Source organism: Bos javanicus, chromosome 16 (assembly GCF_032452875.1).
Source record: "Bos javanicus breed banteng chromosome 16, ARS-OSU_banteng_1.0, whole genome shotgun sequence".
Classification (NCBI taxonomy): Eukaryota; Metazoa; Chordata; class Mammalia; order Artiodactyla; family Bovidae; genus Bos; species Bos javanicus.
Window position 1 is genome coordinate 21,777,415 of NC_083883.1, and position 21,913 is coordinate 21,799,327.

At 35.7% G+C, this 21,913-nt stretch overlaps 1 protein-coding gene across 5 annotated transcripts in view; it reads right to left on the minus strand.

The window, feature by feature from the left end:
• Nucleotides 1-21,913, minus strand: part of GPATCH2 (G-patch domain containing 2) — a 194,183-nt gene that overhangs the window by 164,818 nt on the left and 7,452 nt on the right. For 4 of the 5 annotated variants that reach the window (XM_061382203.1, XM_061382202.1, XM_061382204.1 and 1 more), the window contains exons 2-5: nucleotides 15,645-16,364; nucleotides 9,944-10,005; nucleotides 6,736-6,918; nucleotides 6,194-6,273 (exon numbers count right to left, since the gene is read on the minus strand). In XM_061382203.1, the coding sequence (XP_061238187.1) occupies nucleotides 6,194-6,273; nucleotides 6,736-6,918; nucleotides 9,944-10,005; nucleotides 15,645-16,364 (1,045 nt within the window). Of the gene's footprint in view, nucleotides 1-4,020; nucleotides 6,067-6,193; nucleotides 6,274-6,735; nucleotides 6,919-9,943; nucleotides 10,006-15,644; nucleotides 16,365-21,913 lie in introns of those variants that run through there. The other variant, XM_061382207.1, reaches the window with a different exon arrangement.

Sequence of the window (21,913 nt, forward strand, 5' to 3'; positions counted from 1 at the left end):
GGATTTTGTTAGAAAGGAAGATTTTTTTTTTTTTGTGAAGATAATCTATTTTTATTTATTAGTAACATGACGAATAAACTTCCAGACTGCGTTAAATTTGGCTTACTAACGGAAAAGTTAAATGTGTAAATCGTAAACATTGACCTATTATAGGGATTTTCTTAGAATTAAATGAATTACAATAAATAAATAGAATGTGGGAAAATGTCTGGCATATAGTAAGCATCATCCTAAGTGCTTGCATTCACTGCTAACATTTGCTTTGCCGAGTTCCAGGCTTCTGAGGTATTACAAACCAAAACAACAATATACGAAGTCAAGGCAATTCTAGTAATAAGTTGTTGGAGAAGGAGGCATAAGTACTTTAAATATATGGGGGGAAAATGTGTAAGTAGCCACATTTGATAACAGTAAAATACCAAGACTGAACATATGCTTATGCAATTTTTTCTAAAGGAATTTTAAGATTAAATATGGAGAACAGAATAAGCATTCAAATATTTGTTGAATGAATGAATGCATTACTATATACCTGCATTATTTGAATTTATGTATATATATACATATATATATACCAGTAAAGTGTAATATAATAAAAGTAAATATTAATACTAATATGAATACTACTTTTCATGGAAGAGAATAAAAATTGTTAAATTCATATTTTCAAATACCAACCAAGGATATTAAATTTACATGACATGAAATATAAAGTTGTGAATAATCACACCAAAATAGAGAATTTTAATTCAAACAAGAGATACTGTTAAAAAGTCTTCTGTAAAAGAAATATTTGTTATACATCTATTAAGCAGTCACTTTTCTATGATACAAAACCTACTTTATCTCAAAAGAAATTCTAAGAAAAAAATATCAGTTTCTAGGGTGAAATCTTCAAGATCAGATAAAAACTAAATTATTATCATACATAGTGATAGATTAGAATATACATGATGTAATTTATATTTAAAATATAAAAATTCTAAATATATATTTTTATATTCTGTAAGGTATCCAAAAATTCTTTAAAGATACAAATAAGTACCAATTCATAGATTATAATTAAGCATTTAATTATCAAATTCCATTGAAAAAAAATAGATAACTAACACATGGTCAAATTACAGTTGAGGACAAATGCTGGGAATGTTTTTAAAAATCATTTTAGGTCTGTTTCTATCATAAAATCTCAGACTAGGCTAAAAGAAAGTTTATGTAGTTCCCTTATTTAAACCAAGTCCATTTAAAATGGCCCTCCCGTTATAAAAGGCTATAAATCAGACTAAATATTCCTACTCTAGCATCCTAAGAAACAATAAAACAACAGTTGTGTAAGACATATAGAGTAAATCATTACAGTAACATTATCAATATGCCACTCATGAAATCCTGTCGTCTATGACTTCATAAATGAAGAAAAAACATAATATTCTTTTTCTCTTACAGAATGAATTGACTCAAGTGTCTGAAGAGATATAAGCTACTACATTGTTGATTATAAGCAGTATGCTTACTTGTATAGCATGACAATTTAGGTAAAGGACTGATGTTCACATTTTTTCAAATATTTAAACTTCATCAATGTATATTAAATAAAGTCAGTAAAATCAGATTCATTTGACAAAATAACCACCACCACCATCACACTTTCTCTTTACAGCCATACAAAAAAATGGACTGAAATAATTATAAAATCTTAAGATAGAACCCTTATGTACAATTCTTTATGTAATATTTATGTTGGATATTGGGTACTGTATTTTAAATGGAGCCATTTATTTTCTGATCTTTCAACAGACTACTCAATTTGAATGCTAATTTAGATAAATGTAACATTGTAGAAAGACCATCCCTTTTCAAAAAAAGAACATAAAGATCTTTCACCTGCATAATGCACTGATTAATTATGATGCTTAGGGATAGCACATGCTATCTAACTTAAATGCTATGCTTAACTCAAGTTAATCAGATTCACTTTGCAAATACAGTGGTATCCCAAAACTGATTCTGGGATAGATCATTATTCTCAAGATTATTATTCTGAATTATACTTGATGCACAAATTCTGAAAATACAAGAGACTCAAGCTAAATCTCTTGGATAACGGCCAAAGGGTATTCCTTGGAATTATTGTTTGCTTAATTCTCCTAAAAGAGGTGAATATAAGAGGCTGGTGAGCTAGGCTTCAATAAATTAGTGCCTTATTCGAACAGAAGACAGCAACAGTTAATTCCTCTCAGCATTAAATTCTCAGGACTTTGTCTGGATTCCCTTCATGCACATGAAGAAAATTACTTTTAAGAATCAGATAACTCTGGACCAAAATCTCCTGACCATTACTGGTCTTTCTACAAATAAATATTAATAGCTTAATAATTGTGGTAGGAGGAAGGGGGGAATGGAGAAAAGAAGCTTAAAACAATCTTTTTAGTTTGCAGTTGAGTTTTAAGATTTAATGCAGTGTCTGTCAATCTAAAATTCATTCAAAATTATTCTGCACAGACCACATTAAAGACAAAGACTGGCTCAAATATGAATCAGGTATAAAAGAAACATAAAAAGGCTGTAATCTAAAGCATTTTAAATATTAAATATGAAGGGATATTATATCTAAAATATGAACAGGTAAGTTTTAAAGTCTAAAATCCTGTACTTGAACCTATGATACAAATGTTCTCTACATCATGAGCTTCTGTGTTTCATATATCTAATAAGTGTGATGATCATTTATTTCATAAATACTCTGTAACAGAGATGGCACTGGGCCCATTATGGGAACATAATCGCATTTAATCCTGATAACACTTCTGCAAAGTAATCATTGTCTCTCTTTAACAGAAAGAGGAAATAAGATTCAAATTGTAATTACAAGCAAAAAGAAGAACCCGGGTGGGGATTTACCAATATCTGACTTCAAAGTCTGTAAACTTTATATTAGGCAGTACCACTCTGCTCTTTTACAAAACCAGCTAGAGTCAATGCTCACCCCTATTTAATTATAGGTCCTACATAGGCAACTGTGCATATTTACTAAAATTTATTTGTAACCCCTAAGTCAACGCTTACACAGTGCTTTCATGGTCATTCAGAGGCATGAGTAAAGCAGTGAAAAAAATGTGAATCATTTGAGGCACAAGTGCATTCCCCACTGAGGTCAAGTAAGGCAACAATCTGCTTTCTTGTTTCAGCTCTAACACTGTCAACAAGTGTCGTCTTTGTGGTTTACTTACGGGCACATTTTCCACCTTTTTGTGCTTTTTTTGGTGATTCCCTATCTTAAGTGGTCCCCAGCCATACTGTGGCAGTGCTGTCTACTGTTCCTAAGCACAAGAAGGCGGGCATGTGCCTTATGGAGAAAATACACGTATTAGATAAGCTATGCTCAGGCGTGACTTACAAGGCTGTAGGTCATGAGTTCAATGTTAACAGATCAACAATATATATCAAGTAAGGTGTTTTAAAACCCAAACGTACACATAAGGTTATGTATCGATTGCATGATGTCACGACCTAAGTGCACAGGAACCTACCCTGCGGTTTACCTGAGGAGCAGTGCTTCAGCATTCACTAATTCAGTGAAGTGTACAGAACACTACTATGGTGAATAATAGAATCTGATTGGAAGTTTTTCTCCAAAAATGTTTACATTAATATTTCAGTAGAGATTCTCCTTCTGTCATTTCTCTCAGAGAACATTATATTTGTGTAGTCATCACCCATCTGTTTAAGAAACCCCTTGCTGCCATTCCATTTAATGGGTTTGCAGCTACATGTGTCTAGCTTTGCTCGGGAAACTCATTTCTCTGTAAGGCAATCTGGCTTTCCAAGTGACAGTCTAAGCAATCAAATTTCATTTCTTACTACCGGATGTTACAGCTACCGTTTAAAGATGACTGTTTTGTAAGGTTATGATTTTTAACACTAGATTGTTACACGTAATGTGGACAGTACAAGCAACAACAACGAAAGAAAACTTAGCACAGGAATTTAAAAATATCAGCACAAACTGGAACTCTTACCTTTCTTGCCCAAGTCAGATATTTTATTGAAAAAAAAAAAAAGATTACAGTACTTAAAAATCCAAACAAGGACAATTCAGAATTGAAAGAAAGAAAACTGGAAGGAGCTCATTGTCTTCAATAAAATTTTGAATACAAAAAACATGGACCAGAAAAACAGTTTATGGCCTAATGCACTAGTTTCATGATAAACACACATATATAGTATATCTCCATCAAGTGAAACTTAATCACCTTTTTACAATTGAGAGACGAAAGGCAGCTTTTACTATGGTTAAGCCATGTATCATCAATACCATGAAGCTAGCCTATCAGTTGTAATAGCTTCTATAAAATACCACAGTGAGATTGCAATAAGCCTAGAAAATGGGCTACAAATCCCAGCTATGCTCAAGCAAGCAGTGAACCAAATATAAAAATAGGTAAAACTGAACCAAGAACTAGAGAGCATTCATCTAGATTCATGATTGGTAAGGCAAAGTTCATAGGCCAAGGTTTTAAAGTGACTTATTCAGGTCTAAAAGACAGTCATTATACAAAATAAAATAAAAGCATTTGTGTAATTCAGGAAAAAAAAAAAAAAAATCACGAAGTTTCACTCCAAAGGACATAGCACAAAAACGGTTACTTACAATGACCAAATACCACATTATTGTACCTTTAAAATATCGCTTTAAATATGCAAAGGTAAAGAGACTCAAAGTCGCACTTTATCACTTTTAATCTCTCCGGTTTAGACAAGTAATCTAAAAGATGTCACATATTCCTGCTTGATACATTTGCTGGAATCTTTCAGGCTATAACAACTTTAGGGAAAGAAAATGTCAACTTCAAGTTTCTTTTCCAATGATCATATTTAAATTAGCCATTAAATGCTGAATTAACAATGAATCTATACAATAATATAAAAATACATGTATTGCATCACAATTTTCATCAATTATTGGAAATTAATAAAAATAGTAATCATTTCAATAGAACCATTTTGAAGAACTCAAATGGTCTGAATGTAGTATAGTATCTATATCACCAATAGAAATGTTACATTTTCCCTTCTGCTTGGTAAAAATGAGCGCAAGCAAGTATCTTTGACACTCACAGTGACACACACATTTTCCATTCTAAGGATGTGTAAGCAGGTCTCACTTTTAAACATGACAATATGATTCAGTCATACAGTATTTGTTGCAATACCAGCTTTCACATGATTTCAATATGGTCTAAGCCAAAATGATCATTTTAACTGGTTTCAGGTATCAGACAGAGGAGATAGTTTAAAAGGTAAGAGTAAATGATTCCACTAGCACAGACTAGGTATCACCGTGACTAGTTTAAAACTAAAGATGACTTTTTCCAAGTACAATAAAAACTATTCTATAAAATACAATGAGTTTTCAATACAGAGCAGATTATCCAAGTAGAATGCAAACTTGAACAAAATACAAACTCTAGTAGATTATCAACCTTACCTATGACTCATCTTAGCCCTTATTAAAATACCCTGAGTAAAATTCAAATATTTTAAATAATGTTGGCTATGTACGATTTCTCTAAAAATGAACCATAAACGTCAATGCATCATGTTTTTAAATTACAACAGTCAGATATGTAAAAATGAGTTCTTATCCAGTCACAATATAAACATTAAGGAATACTGATGTGAAATCTGGAAGTTTTTAATTCTCTAGCTTTTGTGAGCAATTTGGCAAAGCAAGTGATACATATATGGTTTCAATGTAAAAAAAAATCATAAAAGAGAAAAATATATAAAATTTACAGTAGTTTCTACCCACCCTGGGCCAACCTAGATCCCTAAGAGCCTCGCCCATCAGGTTCACTTCTGACTAAAGGAAGAATACCAGTCCTCCAGCAAAAACAGCCCCATGCTTTCATCAAAGAGGCTCTCACTTCAGTGATATTCCTCCAGGGGAAGAGGACAGGAGCCAGGTTCCCTCGAAAGTCATTCCCCAGATGTTCAAAACGTAACTAATTTATTAGCATTAGAAGATTTGGTTTATAGGGGAATCTCACTGGTCCAGTTTGTAGCCTACAAAAAAATGGATTATTTTTAAGTATAACATTAGAATACGAATAAAGGATGAGGATGTGGCTTTTTATTCCACAGAAATGGATACATTTCCAAACATGACAAATAAACAAGAAAGCATGCCTACCATTGAAGGTGGGGTCCCTCCCGATTTTTTAATATTCTTGGAAGGCATTCCATGAAGGCGACTCAGTCTGGCTTGGAAACCTGGAAAATCAAAGTTCTCAGTTGAAGGAGAGTCTATGATCATTGGAGCAGAGAATAAGATCCTATCAATTCAGAAATCAGAGTCAGTTGGAGGAAGAAATATATTGAACAGTAGAGAGGAAAAGGTGAAATTCACACTTAAAAGATCCAAAGCAATGCTTAGTAGGGTTCTAAGGCAGCCGGCACATGACAATCAATTACTTAACTGTCAGTATTATCCAGGGCTTCTCTTTCCTCTCAATTTATCTATCATTTCAACATTTTTACCATGGGCCTAGCAAGAAAGCAAGTTAACCTTCTTAATAAAAGCAAAGAAGTATGGGAGCTGAATTACTGGTCACCATGTTTCTTCACAGCATCTTGTGTCTAGTCTTTCACTTCTGCTTAGCATCTCCTCTGTCATGACTATTCCTAACTGACTACAAATCCCCTCTTCTCCACCAGTCAGGCAGTGCTACTGACCTCTTCTTCCCGGATGTGACATAAGGGGGAAAGAACCCGTTAGGATACTTTCAAAGACGGGATCAGGTAAATTTTTGTCTAGGTCAGTAGGATCTTCCTTTTCCCACCATGGAATGACTCCAGTGATGCCACAAGCTCCCCCTGATTCCTTTTCGTAGAACCAGTCGCTCTGCTCATCATCACCTGTGCAAATACAAGAAATCCCCCAAGGATTCAGTTTTATCATCCCAAGAAACAGAGTTGTCAGATTTAGATTTAAAAAATAAAAGACGGTAACTAAACCAGAATTTCAGATAAATGACTCATTTTTACTATAAATATATAGTGGTTGCATAAATTTTTAATATATGTCCAAATGTAAAATGTGCTCACTCAGTCGTGTCTGACTCTTTGTACCCCATGGACTGTAGCCTGCCAAGCTCCTCTGTCCATAGGATTCTCCAGGCAAGAATACTGGAGTGGGTTACCTGGCCTTCTTCCAAGGGGATCTTACTGACCCAGGAATCAGACTCTTGTGTCTCGACTGGCAGGCAGATTGGCAGATTCTTTACCACTGAGCCACAGGAAAAAAGCCCAAATACAAAATGGGGCATATTTATACTGAAAAGTAATTACTCATCTAAAATTCAAATTTAACTGAGGATCCTGTATTTCATCTGGATATAATCTATAAAGAAGACTTTTTATTCTGTATGACAATTTCACTTAAACATTTCTTTAACATTATAAGAATTTCCATCAACAAGAACATAAAACGTTATGTTTCAGAACCAGTTTAAAAATGTGAAGACAATAATACACTGGTTAATTCTTTGGCAAAAACTGTAGGGAAATCCATTTAAGTTACTACTCTTTCCATATTAAGGAAAAACAAGCCTTAATCTCCTGCCAGGAATTAAAAAGTATAAAATTGTAGAACCTGTTCTTTGCAGCTGATAATGGTATATAATTAGCTTAATTTCATGATTTGTATGGAGTGCAAAAGGGGAAACAATCATGAACAGATGTGACTAAATGAAATTAATCTGATTAAGTTCATTAAGAAATAGTTGTGAAAAAGTTGATTTTAAATGAAAAGTGACAACACCACAGAGTTCACAGAGAAACTACACTGAACTACTACAAGCAAAGTATTTTTAAAACAGAACACTATTCATAGGAAGTCTGACTTTGGGGAACATCCTTGAGTGCAATCATGGAGTAATGATCAATTTAAAATTCAGCATGAAAAATATGCCCTCTGTGTCAATCGACAGTATTTTGTGATTTTTTTTTTTAAGAAATAATAAAAAGATGTATAAGCAGTCAAAAAAAGAAAAAAGAGAGAAAACAGATGGTTTTAAAAATAAGAGACAAATAGCATTTTGAATAAGATCTGAGATTCATTAGTCTTCTTCATGATTCTTAGAAAAGCTACTAATTCTAGATCCTAAGAGGGTCATCATAACTGCTGTAAACTTTTTCCCTTTACAGAACATTTCTGATTTCTAAAATCTCTTACTACAAATGTTTTTAAACATAAAAATGCCCTTAAACTTTAATTGAAAGTGATTTTATGGGAAATGCTGTATTTCAAATTATGAAGGAATGAAAAATATAAAAAACTTGGGAAATCAAAGTCACCTGTTTATTTCAATTGAGGATTCCATAGAAAATATTTTTTAAAAAGTAAGCACAATCCAAAGCACATATACATTGGTACTTTCATTGACAGTTATACTAAAAGTTCACAGATCAGGTAAAAACATAATAAATGAAGGGGAATCACTTAAAACCATCTACCCTAGATCTTAATTCCAATTAGACAACATTATCATAGAAAAATGGGGTTATCTTAGTTTTGATGTGATGCACTTTATTCTTAATAAAGAAATCAAATAGCTAGAGATTAAGAACTTGGATTCTAAAGTCAGAGAGACCAGACAGAATTCCACAGTTTTGTGACACTGGGGAAATTACTTCAAATGTAGTAGGCTGAGTTTCATTGTCTAAAAGCAAAGAAATGGGGAGGGGACCTTGTAGGGTTGTTTTCAGAATAAAATAACAACTTCAATGTAAAAACAAAACAAAACACTCTTAGTAATGTGAAACAAAGGAGGCTCACAATAAATTCTAGCAGATTATTCGAAGCCATTCAATGCTTCTCAAAGACTGAGAGGCTTGTCAGAGTCCTTTTTTTTAAAAAGTTTTCCCATTTCATTTCATTGCCAAAACCAATGTTTATAATATAACTTCGAGTAGACATAGGTATTTTAACAAAAATTCATGTATATTAAGGTAGTGATGCTTACTCTCAGCCCTAAGGTTCTAACATGTTTCTGCGAAGTCTATGGTCTTGAAAACAGTTATGTATCTACTTACTGGGGACAAATGGCTTTTAAGTAAGCAGAAAGAGTAATAATTTAATTTACTTAATCTGTATTGCCAAGAGGAGGAAAAGACTAAGAAAGAAAACTATGCGGCATCTATTATTTTATTCTTTGTTTCATAACATCATTAAACTATTTAGACTTAAAAAAAAAAAAATTTTGTGTTTTTCTTCCCCCCTTAGGTGTTACTGCTTTCCTCTAAAGATCTCCAGAAAGGAAGAAAACGCTTGTATTTGTATGTATCCTGTTCCCTTTTTAAGGATTTCGTAATTTCTAACCAAAGCAGGGAGTTTCAAAATAATGCCATGTTGAAGTATGAAAAGCTTCAGGAAATTTCAAAGATGGGAAAGATGTAAGTTGCAAGACTACTGTTTAACAGTGTACAATACTAAATTCATGAAAATGGTCTAATTACTTACAAACTGGATAGGATGAATGTCACAGCTGAATAAAAATGAAAAATGACTTGCAAATCCACTTTTATTAATGCTTAAACATAATCAAATACATATGGGATCAGGTGGAGAATGAGAACCAGGGTCTTGTGAACTTGCTAAGAGACAAAATTGAAAAGACTGAGGTATGTAAAGCTTTCTCAAGGAAGATAATCCTTCCTTAACATTATTAGCTCCCCAGACTAGCTTTTGGAGATAATCAATTACTTTAGGTTATGAAGACATAGCATGGAAAGGAAGTAAATCCCAGTCCACTAAGTAGTGTGTGGATTGCACGAAGGTAAATGGATTGAAGTCATCAACTCACGAAATAATTAGTAATAAGCACAACTTTAAAATGAAGGCGTTTTTCCCAAAGCAAGAAAAAAAATAGTATCTCAGTACCTTGTCTTCCTTCATCATTGGTAAACAAACCAGCATCAGTGCTGCTGAGACTGCTGGAATCACTAAAATAAGGGAAAAGAAAAAAACAGATCAAAAGAACAATTGATCTCTCAGTCATCAAATTTTAAAGAGACATGGCAGCTCAGAGATGGAACTTAAGCTTGACAAAGATCTGCAAGAAAATAAGATGATTTTTTTTAATCAAACTGCAAACATCCCAGTTCCATTAACTACAGAGCATATTATTTTTGGCACATAAAACCACAGGAATCTAATGGGACTCTGACAGCAAGCCAGATGTGACTGCTACGAGGTGCTGACACAATTGATGCATTTTATTATCTGCTTTCATCAAATGCTTACTGCTCCTTTCTTATTCCACGCAATTCAGCTTTGAGCCCTGAACAACACTGCTCAATAAAATGGGGAAGTCTCAGTCAAAAGCAAGCTCAGCCTTTCTTCAGCACGTGAAATAAATACAAGGGCCTGGGATGGAATTATTTTTCATAACCACATTTGCAGATATTCCTGAAAGACATTACCTAGGAATTCCCAACAACTCTATTACTTGGCAAGGAGGAAAGAAGTTTACAATGGTAACAATCCATTAAATCAAAGCTAAGGTCTTTGTGAAGAGAAAATGAATACTGACAATTATTAAGGAGGAAGGATTAAAAAAATAACAGGTTCTCATTACTTCAACAGAGTTGGAGCGTATGATAGAGTCAAACTTAACATATAAATGAAAACAATAGGAAATATTCCACTGACATGAATTAAACAGTCACTGTTAGTTTTACTAGAAGCAATGCTTATATGAGAATCTGCTGCTGCTGCTGCTAAGTCACTTCAGTCGTGTCCAACTCTTCATGACCCCATGGACTGCAGCCCACTAGGCTCCTCCATCCATGGGATTTTCCAAGCAAGAGTACTGGGGTGGGTTGCCATTGCCTTCTCCAATGTGAGAATCTAGTTAGTTTAAAAAAATCGTAAGGACAAGGTCAGATGATAAGGGGTCTGGTCTTTAAAGAATATTGAGTGATGTTCTTAAAAAAATTCTCATATACTCTCTTTTTACTGTAATTCTTAATTCTAACTGATCAGGAATTCACCCCAAGTGCTTTTTAAATTATGTTTTTTCATCAACAGGAAGAACTCTGTAATCTTAGTTAAAAAATCATATTAATCTGTTTTAAAATATTTCAATTGAGAGTTCAGGATTAAAATTACAAATGAAATTCTAAATTCTGAATATAAAATATTTCAATTTTTGTTTAAAAAAATATGAACAAAAAGGTTAAGAATTTAGGTGGCATATTCTTCTAGGGACCTCTGATTTAGTACCTTTTTAACTTTCTTCAAATTAAGTGAATGTATGAAACTATATTGCACATGTGTTAATGAAGCAAATACTTTCTAAAAGCATCCCATCCATACTTATTTTCTTGTTTACAATCAGGTATGCTCTTCTATACATAGTGATATTAGAGTAATAAAAACACTTCAGAAACATTATCTTTCTGCTATTTAGTTGTTCAAGCTACTATAGATTTTTTTTTCCTCTGTGACTGAGTAGTGCTTTCTTGTCTTCCCCCATCAACACAAACACTTATAAAGGACCTTCTTGTACATGCTGCTGCTGCTGCTAAGTCACTTCAGTAGTATCCGACTCTGTGCGACCCCAGAGACGGCAGCCCACCAGGTTCCCCCGTCCCTGGGATTCTCCAGGCAAGAACACTGGAGTGGGTTGCCATTTCCTTCTCCAATGCATGAAAGTGAAAAGTGAAAGTGAAGTCGCTCAGTCCTGTCCGACTCCTAGCGACCCCATGGACTGCAGCCTACCAGGCTCCTCCGTCCATGAGATTTTCCAGGCAAGAGTACTGGAGTGGGGTGCCACTGCCTTCTCCTTACTGTACATACCTTGGGTTAAATTCTTTTTCTGAAACCCTTGAGGCAAAATTATTTAAAATTCATACTTTTTACACTTTTAGCAAGGTTCATTCTAAAATGCCTAACAGATCTGGGATAGCACTTTGTAATCAATATTTTTCAATTAAATGAAGGAATATCCACATTAAATACAGGTCAGGTTAGGTCTGGCCACAAATTCATTAGTTTTTCACAGCTTTCAGAATTTAGATTTACAGATAAAGGAGTGTGTGAACCTATATGCTTTTCTTTTTGTACAATGGTTTTCCAATCTCTCTGAATTCAGATTTAGCCCCTCTAATCTATTCTACAGATAGCCAGACACATCTTTTCAAAACATAACTGGTTGACTAATATTATAATATCCTGGACAGGATCCCGGAGCAGAAAAAGGGCAGCAAATAAAAACCAAAGAAATTCTAATAAAGTACTGACTTTCGATAATGTGCCAACATTGGCTCATTAGTTCTGACAAATGCATTAATATCAAAGTAAATGGATGATACTAACAACAGGAGAAACTGGGCGTGGGATGTGAGGGAACAGGGTATACAGACTACACTTTCTGTACTATCTTTGCAACCTTTCTGTAAATCCAGACCTAGTCTAAAAAGTTTATAAAACACACAGGTACATATATGTACGTGTATGTACATGTCTATGTAAAACACAGTATTCTACTAAAATTCTTAAATTACAGCCTCACATTTACTGGATTAAATGTAGATTTCAAGGCTTTTCATGGATAGGCCCCCACCTAAATTCTTTCCATTCCATCTCTGATCCTTATGTTCTTTCTCCAAGCAGTATCCCTGTCTCTTTCTTCTCTGCCTGGAGCTCTTCTTAAACATATAAGAAAATCGGAATTCCCTAAGACCAGCAATTATTCCTTAACAATCCTTGTCCTGCTTTCAGATGTTTTTCCCTGTGTTCTCAACAACACGCTTTCTTATTTACATCTCATCTAACTGATATTTAGTAGTGCTCACATCATATGGCTGTTAGTGTGCTTAACAAATCAGAAAAAGAACCCCTGTAGAAGGCATTTTTCACTTTCAACAGCTGATAGTCATTATGGCTCATTTCCAAAGCTACCTTTTCCCACTTCTTTTTAGTATGACTTTTATAGCACAGTATTTAGAGAACAGACTTATGAATGCTTATTGATTTAATACATGTACACCAACTCTAAAATCCTGTCCCAGTCTGCTCACTGCCTATATTTTCTCTTCTTGATAACGTGGGCATCATCTGAGAGTTCTCTTTCTCATTTATCTGCCCCAAAGTACAGTCAGCCAACCTTCACTGATTCCAATTCTTAAAACTGCTCCCACGGTTTTATTCCTCTACTATCATCACCATGGTTTTCCCTGGTAGCTCAGATGGTAAAGAATCTGCCCGCAATGTGGGAGACCTGGGTTCGATTCCTGGGTTGGGAAGATCCCATGGAGAAGGGCATGGCAACCCACTCCAGTATTCTTGCCTGGAGAATCCCATGGACAGAGGAGCCTGGTGGGCTAACTCCATGGGTTCGCAGAATCAGACATGACTGAGTGACTGAGCACATCACCATCAAGGATGGTCTGAAGGTCAGCCAAAACCAAACATGACACTGTGGCCAAGATTAGGGATCCTGATCAAATGTAAATCTAATTATGCTAAAAATTCCTGATTTTTCATTACTTTTATAACGAAATTCACACTACCAGAGCTCACAGGCCTCCAAAGCACACTTATTGCTGTACCCTCTGTTCCCACTTTAAATTGCAGTAATAAGGAACTACATATACTTGCTCACATACATTACACTTGCCTCACAGCCCACGCCTCTGGATGAGCTATTCCGTCTACCTGGGATGATCTGCCTTAAATCCTCCAATATCTGAACCAGGCTTCCAATCACCAGTACCTTCCGCTTAGCACGTTTCTTTATCACCATATGCTTGTGTGGCTATCCCAGATTATGAGGCTGGAGAGAATCAGGTTTGTCTTGGGATGAGTGAACATTACACAGTAGTTATTCAAATGTGTGTTAAGTCATTTGTGACCTCAAGGACTATAGCCTACCAGGTCCTCTGTTTATGAGATTTCCCAGGCAAGAATACTAGAGTAGGTTGCCCATTTCCTTCTCCAGGGGATCTTTCTGACCGAGATCAAACCCAAGTTTCCGGCACTGCAGGTAGATTCTTTACCATCTGAGCCACCAGGGAAGCCCTAAATCACACACAGAGAAAAGCTTTCCATTCTTATCTATAAATCTTCCCACAGAAGGAATATATACCTAATTCTTAAGCGACCATAAGAAATAGTTGTATGAGTAAGTCTAAAATACAAGGAAAAAAAAAATAATTTATTCAGGAGTGAAAACATCCTTTTTTGAAACTCGTAGAGTGATGACTGCTGGGTAGCCTGATTACAACCTAATACTCACTCTTTACAATGAAAATAAATAAAAGAGTTTCATCTCAGTTCTCGTCCAGGGCATACTGTCAATAAAAGGCACACATCGATAAAAGGAGAGGCTTCCACAATCAATCTAGAAAGCAGGTAACCTGGGAATAATCCAGAATTGAGGATTTACCTCAAATGCCACACATCTTCTTTCCCAGCAACTGAGCAAGATAATTACTTTCAAGTCAAGCTGGATGGTCCTCAGCCATAATGGTCCGATACTAGCATACAAATAATTCTCATTCCAGTAGAAAATGACAACTTTTTTGGAAGAAATGCAGGTAAGAAAAGTTTTCACAATCTTCCTAAAACATTTTAAGTAATTTTTAGTTTTTTAGAAAAATTACATAAATAGCAAACCACCTTTAATAAAAGGTACATGCTACAAACTTTTAGTAGGTCCTACTCGTATCTGTAACCACATTTACAAGAGTGAAAAAAATTATATATAAATATATAGAGAGAGATCCATAGCTCACACTCCACATGATTAAAATGATGCCAATCTTACCAACTAAAAATCAAATATTCTTTCCAGACCATTTTTAAAGAATATTTTTTCTTGATCATAGTTTTGCATTTGATTTTAAGGATACACTTAAAAGGATGAACAGGGTCACTGTTTTCTCATTCCTATAGGTAACATTAGTTCTGTGTAAAAGAAAAGTGATCACTTACCTTTTGAAGGTGTCAAAACAGTCCTTAACAACTCTTCATTGTGATAGACCTGCTTTCTAGAATGGACTGATTAGACTAATTGCCAGAAGATCGCTCCTTCTCCCATTTGTGTAAAAACAAGGTCAGGAGTTTCTGGACTATATATTGGGTTTTACAGTTCATAAGTGATCAGAATTTCTAGCAATCTACAGACTTCTTAAAATATCTAGTCACACACTGTGAAGTGGTATCAAGGTTTGGTTCTCAGAAATTAGAATACACCAATGGATCATGACACTGAAAAGCACAAACGGCTAAAGCTCTATAATTACACAAAAACATAATTATAAATGCAATGCTAAGAGTTATAAATGCGTTGTTATTCAAAAGCATTCTTTCCCATTGAAAATCCACTTCCTTGTCTCTTTGTAGCTGAAAATTAAGTCATTAGGACACAATCAAAAGACTCTGTATAAATCAAACAAGCAATTTTGCTTTGTGTGAAACATCATAAATTGTAAGTAAACAACTGTGGTTAAACAGTAGTATCACTACTGTTATTATAACTTATAATCACTTTCAAATAGCATCAATTAAAATCTAAAACACAATCAACCACAAACACTGGAGACATATTTTTATATTTAGAGAATAGAAAAGTCACCTTTCACTCATGAGTTCATCTGAGACTTTTTGCTCTTCATATTCCATTTTGTCCTTATTGGTCTGGCTTATTTCCTCACTTTCTAAAACTACTCCTTCATCTTGGATTTTTGGTCCCTGTCTAACTATTTTCAATTTCCTTTTTTTGACTTTGTTCTTGGAAAACTCTTGATATTGGTAAGCTCTGTTGTCATTGTCCATGTCCTGATCTCTGCAGCCTTCCAGGGGCTGGGTCATCGTCCGCTTGTTGGGGTTCTCCGGCGGGAGGTCCACAGCCATGCGCTTGACCTTCCGCCTCCTGCGCAGAGTCCTGTTCCCAAGGCTGTCCATGGCAAAATCAGACTCATGCCAGAGGGGTCTTTTCCCTCGAACATTATTATTCAAGTTGGATGACGGCCTGCGCTTTGCCACTAACATTTGGTCGTCAGAGTCACTGTGATCCTTTTTATTATTATTGTGGTTCTCTCTATAATCCTTGCTTGGTTCTTCTAAACTAGAATCAGAGCCTTCACTTAAGCAGTGACCGGTCTCCCATGGGTGATGCACATTATACGACCTCCGTTTTCTCCCCCTCCGCTTCCTGGCCTGGCGTTTCAGAGGGCAAGAGATACTTCGAGAATGGTCTCCTGTTTCAGCAAATCCACCTCGAGCTTGCTCGGAGCTCTCCTCCAAGGCTGAGACAAGATCATGAACCAGTTCTTCCATGGTTCGACTGAAATGCCTACGTTTTTTTTAAGGAGAGAAAAAAAAAATTAAGTAGTCAGAGTTAACCACAATTCACACTACATCTGACTAGAATTAATAGTTAATATAAAGAAATATTTAAAAGCTACTTAGTTTTTCTATTCAAGAAAATACAGTTCCAAATATTCTGACTCATTTTTAAGCTTTTTCTTGTATAAGTTATTTTATTAAACACAGGAATTACTTCAAGATAGAGTAAGCATAATACCCACAATGAAAGAGCTCAGTAATTTTATATTTTTATTGTCCAATTATGGAAAAGTTATTTCCCCTTAAATCTCCATACTTTAGTCTACAGCTGTCCTTTTCCTAGAGCCAGTTTTTCTAGAGCAGATGTAGGAGTAGAGAGAACTTTCTCGATCCCCTGCTGCCCCACCACACACACATACACACACACACACCGATTTCTAAGGAAACATACAATCCTCTACTCACCACATGCTCTACTCAGGCACTGCCATGATATGCAAGGCAGACAGGCAGGCAGGCAGGCAGGTACATTCAAGATTTGTAATACATGTGAAAAAAAAATTTAACCAAACATAGGACATATATTTGCAGTGAAGTGAAAGTTGCTGAGTCATGTCTGGCATTTTGCGGCCCCACGGACTATACAGTCCATGGAATTCTCCAGACTAGAATACTGGAGTGGATAGCTGTTGCTTTCTCCAGGAGATATTCCCAACCCAGGGATTGAACCCAGGTCTCCCGCATTACAGGCAGATTCTTTACCAGCTGAGCTACTAGGGAAGCCCTGGGCTAATCTCACAAGCCAGTGAAGCAGAAACTATGTTCATGTTTAACCTGGAGCCTCACTGGTCTCTTATGGCCCATGATTTGTTTACAATCAATCTGAAGCAGTTGCTTAGGGCTTAAAAAAACAGAGACCAAAACACTGAACTATGTGAGAAAATCATCCACTAGTCAGCAAGGATAAACAGCAGTATTCTTTAGGAACCCTTGTAAATTACATCAGTTCTTTTCAAACCCAACTCTCAAAGATTCTAAGTATGTTGGTAAGACACAGGACGCAGATACATGATTTTATCTTTGAAACACTAGAGGTAATTCAAATATGCACCTTTCTTATGAAGATCATTCACAATTATTTCTTAAACTGAGTTCTAGAAGCATCTAGGATCAAAACATTCTCCATTACAGAGGTTTATAGACTTTCTGGAGTCCATAGCAGGGGTGGTTTATTTTCCACTTTCCGCTTTGCGGAACAAATATCAACAACCTCAGATATGTGGATGCTAGCACTCTAAAGGCAGAAAGTGAAGAGGAACTAAAGAGTCTCTTGATGAAGGTGAAAGAAGAGAGTGAAAAACTTGCCTTAAAACTCAACATTCAAAATACTAAGATCATGGCATCCAGTCCCAGAACTTCATGGTGAATAGAAAGGGAAAAAGTAGTAGCAGTGACAGATTTTATTTTCTTGGGCTCCAAAATCACTGTGTATGGTGACTGCAGCCATGATATTAAAAGATGCTTGCTCCTTGGAAGGAAAGCTATGACAAATCTAGACAGCATATTAAAAAGCAAGAGACATCACCTTGCCAACAAAGGTCTATGTAGTCAAACCTATGTTTTCCCAGTACTCATATATGGATGTGAGAGTTCGACTCTAAAGAAAACTGAACACTGAAGAATTGATGCTTTGAATTGTGGTGTTGGAGAAAATTCTTGAGAGTCCTTTGGACAGCAAGGAGATCCAACCAGTCAATCCTAAAGGCAATCAGTCCTGAATATTCATTGGAAGGACTGATGCTGAAGCTGAAGCTCCAATACTTTGGCCACCTGATGTGAAGAACCGACTTGTTAGAAAAGACCCTGATGCTGGGAAAGACTGAAGGCAAAAGGTGAAGAGGGCAGCAAAAGATGAGACAGTTAGATAGCATCACTGACTCAATGGACTTGAATTTCAGCAAACTCTAGAAGACAGTGGACAGGGAAGCCTGGCGTGCTGTAGTTCACGGGGTCGCGAAGAGTTGGAAACAACTTAGCAACTGAACAACAAGAACAGCAAGACACATTTTCATAAAGGACCCAGTAGAAAATATTTTAGCTCTGCAGGCCATTAGGTCTCCATCACAACTACTCAACTTTTTCCATGGTAAGCCCAAAACAATCATCAGGAATACAGAAATGAATGGGTATAGCTGTGTGCTAATAAAATTTTATTTATAAAAACAAGTGATGGCCAGATAGCGCGTTGATCTATGGTCTATACACACAGTCTTCATAGTCCATAATCTCAGGCCCTCACAAGATCCCTTTAACAACTTTCAACTTAGTCTTTTCCTTTTAATAATAACTTGAAAATGAACACACAGGTGATTCAACTGGATTTAACACTTACAATATGAGGTACATATAAGGTTTCCAAAACTTGAGTACTTATTATGTGCCAGACCCATTTCTAAGTGTTTCATATGCATTACAGTATGTCTCCTACATATGAACCTTCAAGTTGCAAACTTTCAAAGATGCAAACGTATGTTCACGTGGCTGGCTAATCACATGAGTTAGTTCACATGTCTGGCATACGTTGTCATGTGCATGCATCCTTTACAAGTAGTTGTGCTTTTGTGTACATTACTGTATGGCATTTTATAGTATCTTCGTTTTAAGCACAGGATGTTCAGAAGCAAGTGTAAAAGCAGCGGTGATGTAGCTGGTACTACTGCACTTTTCAAGGCACTGTACTGTAAGATTTTAAAAAGTTTTCTTTATTTTTTGTGTATTATTTGTGTGAAAAGCACTGGAAATCTATTACAGTACAGTACCATACAGCCCATCGGGTTAGTTGGGTACCTAAGCTAAGTCTCTTTGACTTATGAATGCACTCTCAGGAACGAACTTGTTCATATGTAGGCAACTTACTGGACCTCATTTCATTCTCACATAATAACCCTATAAGGTGGGAGATGAAATACTCAGAGACAGAGATTTAAGGCAGCTGGCCCAAAGTGACACATGTAGGAACTGGGAAAAGCAGGATTCAAACTATGACAATCTGGTTCCAGAGCCTGAGTGCTCCCCTAACTACACCCAAGAATACCTCCATAACTCCAGCATACAGTTTGCATTTTTGTTTATGACTGATTTAGTAGCAGGAGATACAATTTATTATAGGGACAGATTTAATATGTATCTATATAAAGCTGATGACTCACAGTTAAGCATTATATTCTCCTGAACACAAAAAGGGGATGACAGACTTAAATTAGCGCATTAGGGTGGGGAGAGTGAGTTGAATTCAAAGAACCAATGATGCCTCAGTAAAATGCATTCTGTGAGCAATTAAGTAACAGGACATTGTCTTCCAGTTAATGTGGGTTTGTATTTTCCGTATCTATCTCCTTTGACATTCTGAATGAGAAAACAAAGTCTATAGAGACACACAGTTTTCAAAAACATGGTGATTCAAATAAATATTTGGCCACCTGATGCAAAGAGCCAACTCATTGGAAAAGACTCTGATGCTGACAAAGATTGAAGGCAAAAGGAAAAGAGGGTGGCAAAGGATGAGATAGTTAGATAGCATCACCGACTCAATGGACACGAATTCGAGCAAACTCCAGGAAGTAGAGGATGACAGGGAAGCCTGGTATGCTGCAGTTCACTGGCTCACAAAGAGTCAGACTTGACTCAGTGACAGAATAACAACAATAACAATAATAATAACAACAATAATTGTGACACACAATTAATTGAACTCTGCAAGGCTGCTGCTGCTGCTGCTATGTCACTTCAGTCATGTCTAACTCTGTGTGACCCCATAGACGGCAGCCCACCAGGCTCCTCTGTCCATGGAATTTTCCAGGCACTAACACTTTTTTCTTTTTTCCTTTAAAAAGGTTCTGTATAGTACTGGGGTTTCAGAACACTGAACTTGATGAAGAGAAATACGCATCACAGAGAAACGAGTAGTAAGTCAATACAAGGGCTAAAATTCCAACTACGCTGATAAGCTAAACGGATCTTTTTTCCAATACCTATACGTTTTTATAACTGCTTTTTTGTTTTCCCTTTATTGCAGAGTATTTTGTTCTTTTCCTTTAACATTACTTCTTTGGAAGAAATGTTGTCTGAGGATTATTATCTTTGAAAACAATACTGCATCTTTAAAATAACTCACTGTAAGCCAGTGCAGATGTTTTTCTGGAATTCTCTTGCTTTTTCTATGGTCCAACAGATGCTGGCAATTTGATCTCTGGTTCCTCTGCCTTTTCTAAATCCAGCTTGAACATCTGGCTGGCAAGAGAATTCCAGAAAAACATCTACTTCTTCTTTACTGACTAAGCCAAAGCTCTTGACTGTGTGTGTCACAACAAACTGTGGAAAATTCTTAAAGAGAGGTCCGTTGGCACCACTGACTCAATGAACCTGAGTTTGAGCAAGCTCTGGGAGACGGTGAAAGACAGGGAAGCCTGGTGGGCTGCAGTCCATGGCGTTGCAAAGAGTCAGACACAACTAAGCGACTGAACATCAAACAACAAGCCAGTGTAACATGTAATACAATAAAGATTCTTTGTCTAAAAGAAGACTCAGTATCACCTGATTCTGGAGGAATTTACTTTTTAAAGAAATTGTTTCCTTACCATGGGTGAAAGACTGGTTCTAAATAGTAACATGAAATTAACTCAATGCATGAATATAACCTCCAACTAAAAATGCAGGTTATTTTGGAAGTGACAATTCAGTGCTTTACTTTGGCAGAGAAAATGTAATGGTCCTAACATTAGAAAAAGATTAGCACACGAGACTTAATCCAGTAAAATTTTGATACTATTCAACTAATTTCATTTAAATTAATTCATTAGTACTGCTCTAACATAATTTAACAAAATATAACCAACAGTATTACTAAAAATGAAAGCAAACTTTCTTTAAAGCATTATTAAAATTGTGCCAGTCTTATCTGATCTTATATTTTCTCAGGAGAAACTAAAAAATATTTTAATGAGAAGAATCTAACATATTCCATCATGTGGCTCAAATACCAATCAACTAAAACTACTTTAAAAAGCTTTTCAGGAAAAAAATAAAAAAGAACAACAACTTATAAATAAATGGAAAAAACAAATTTAAGTGACATTCAGTGTTCAAATCACCTTTTCTCCTTTAGTTTCAACTCACCAGTCTTGCAAGTCAATCTCAACCAAAATATCTGTAAATAAGCCAGTACTATTACAGTTGGTCAAGCTGCTTCACTCACATCTCTCAGGTAAAACTGGCATCAACAAGCTTCACAGAAATAAAGTCATTATAAGAGACCATCACATCATCAGTAGCTCCTTTATTCCCTTTGCCTTGGCAGTTATTAAAGACCACTGCCCTGAAACATGCTATCCTAAATATATTTTCTTAAATAAGTCCTTTCCTAATGGAGGTAAACACTGGAAATATGGAACTTTCCAGCACAAAAATCTGTTTATTAAGCAACCATAGTTTTAAAGGCTGAATTATAGTAAAATCCAGTGAATCACCACTTAGCTAACTTGAAAGTTTTGTATTCAC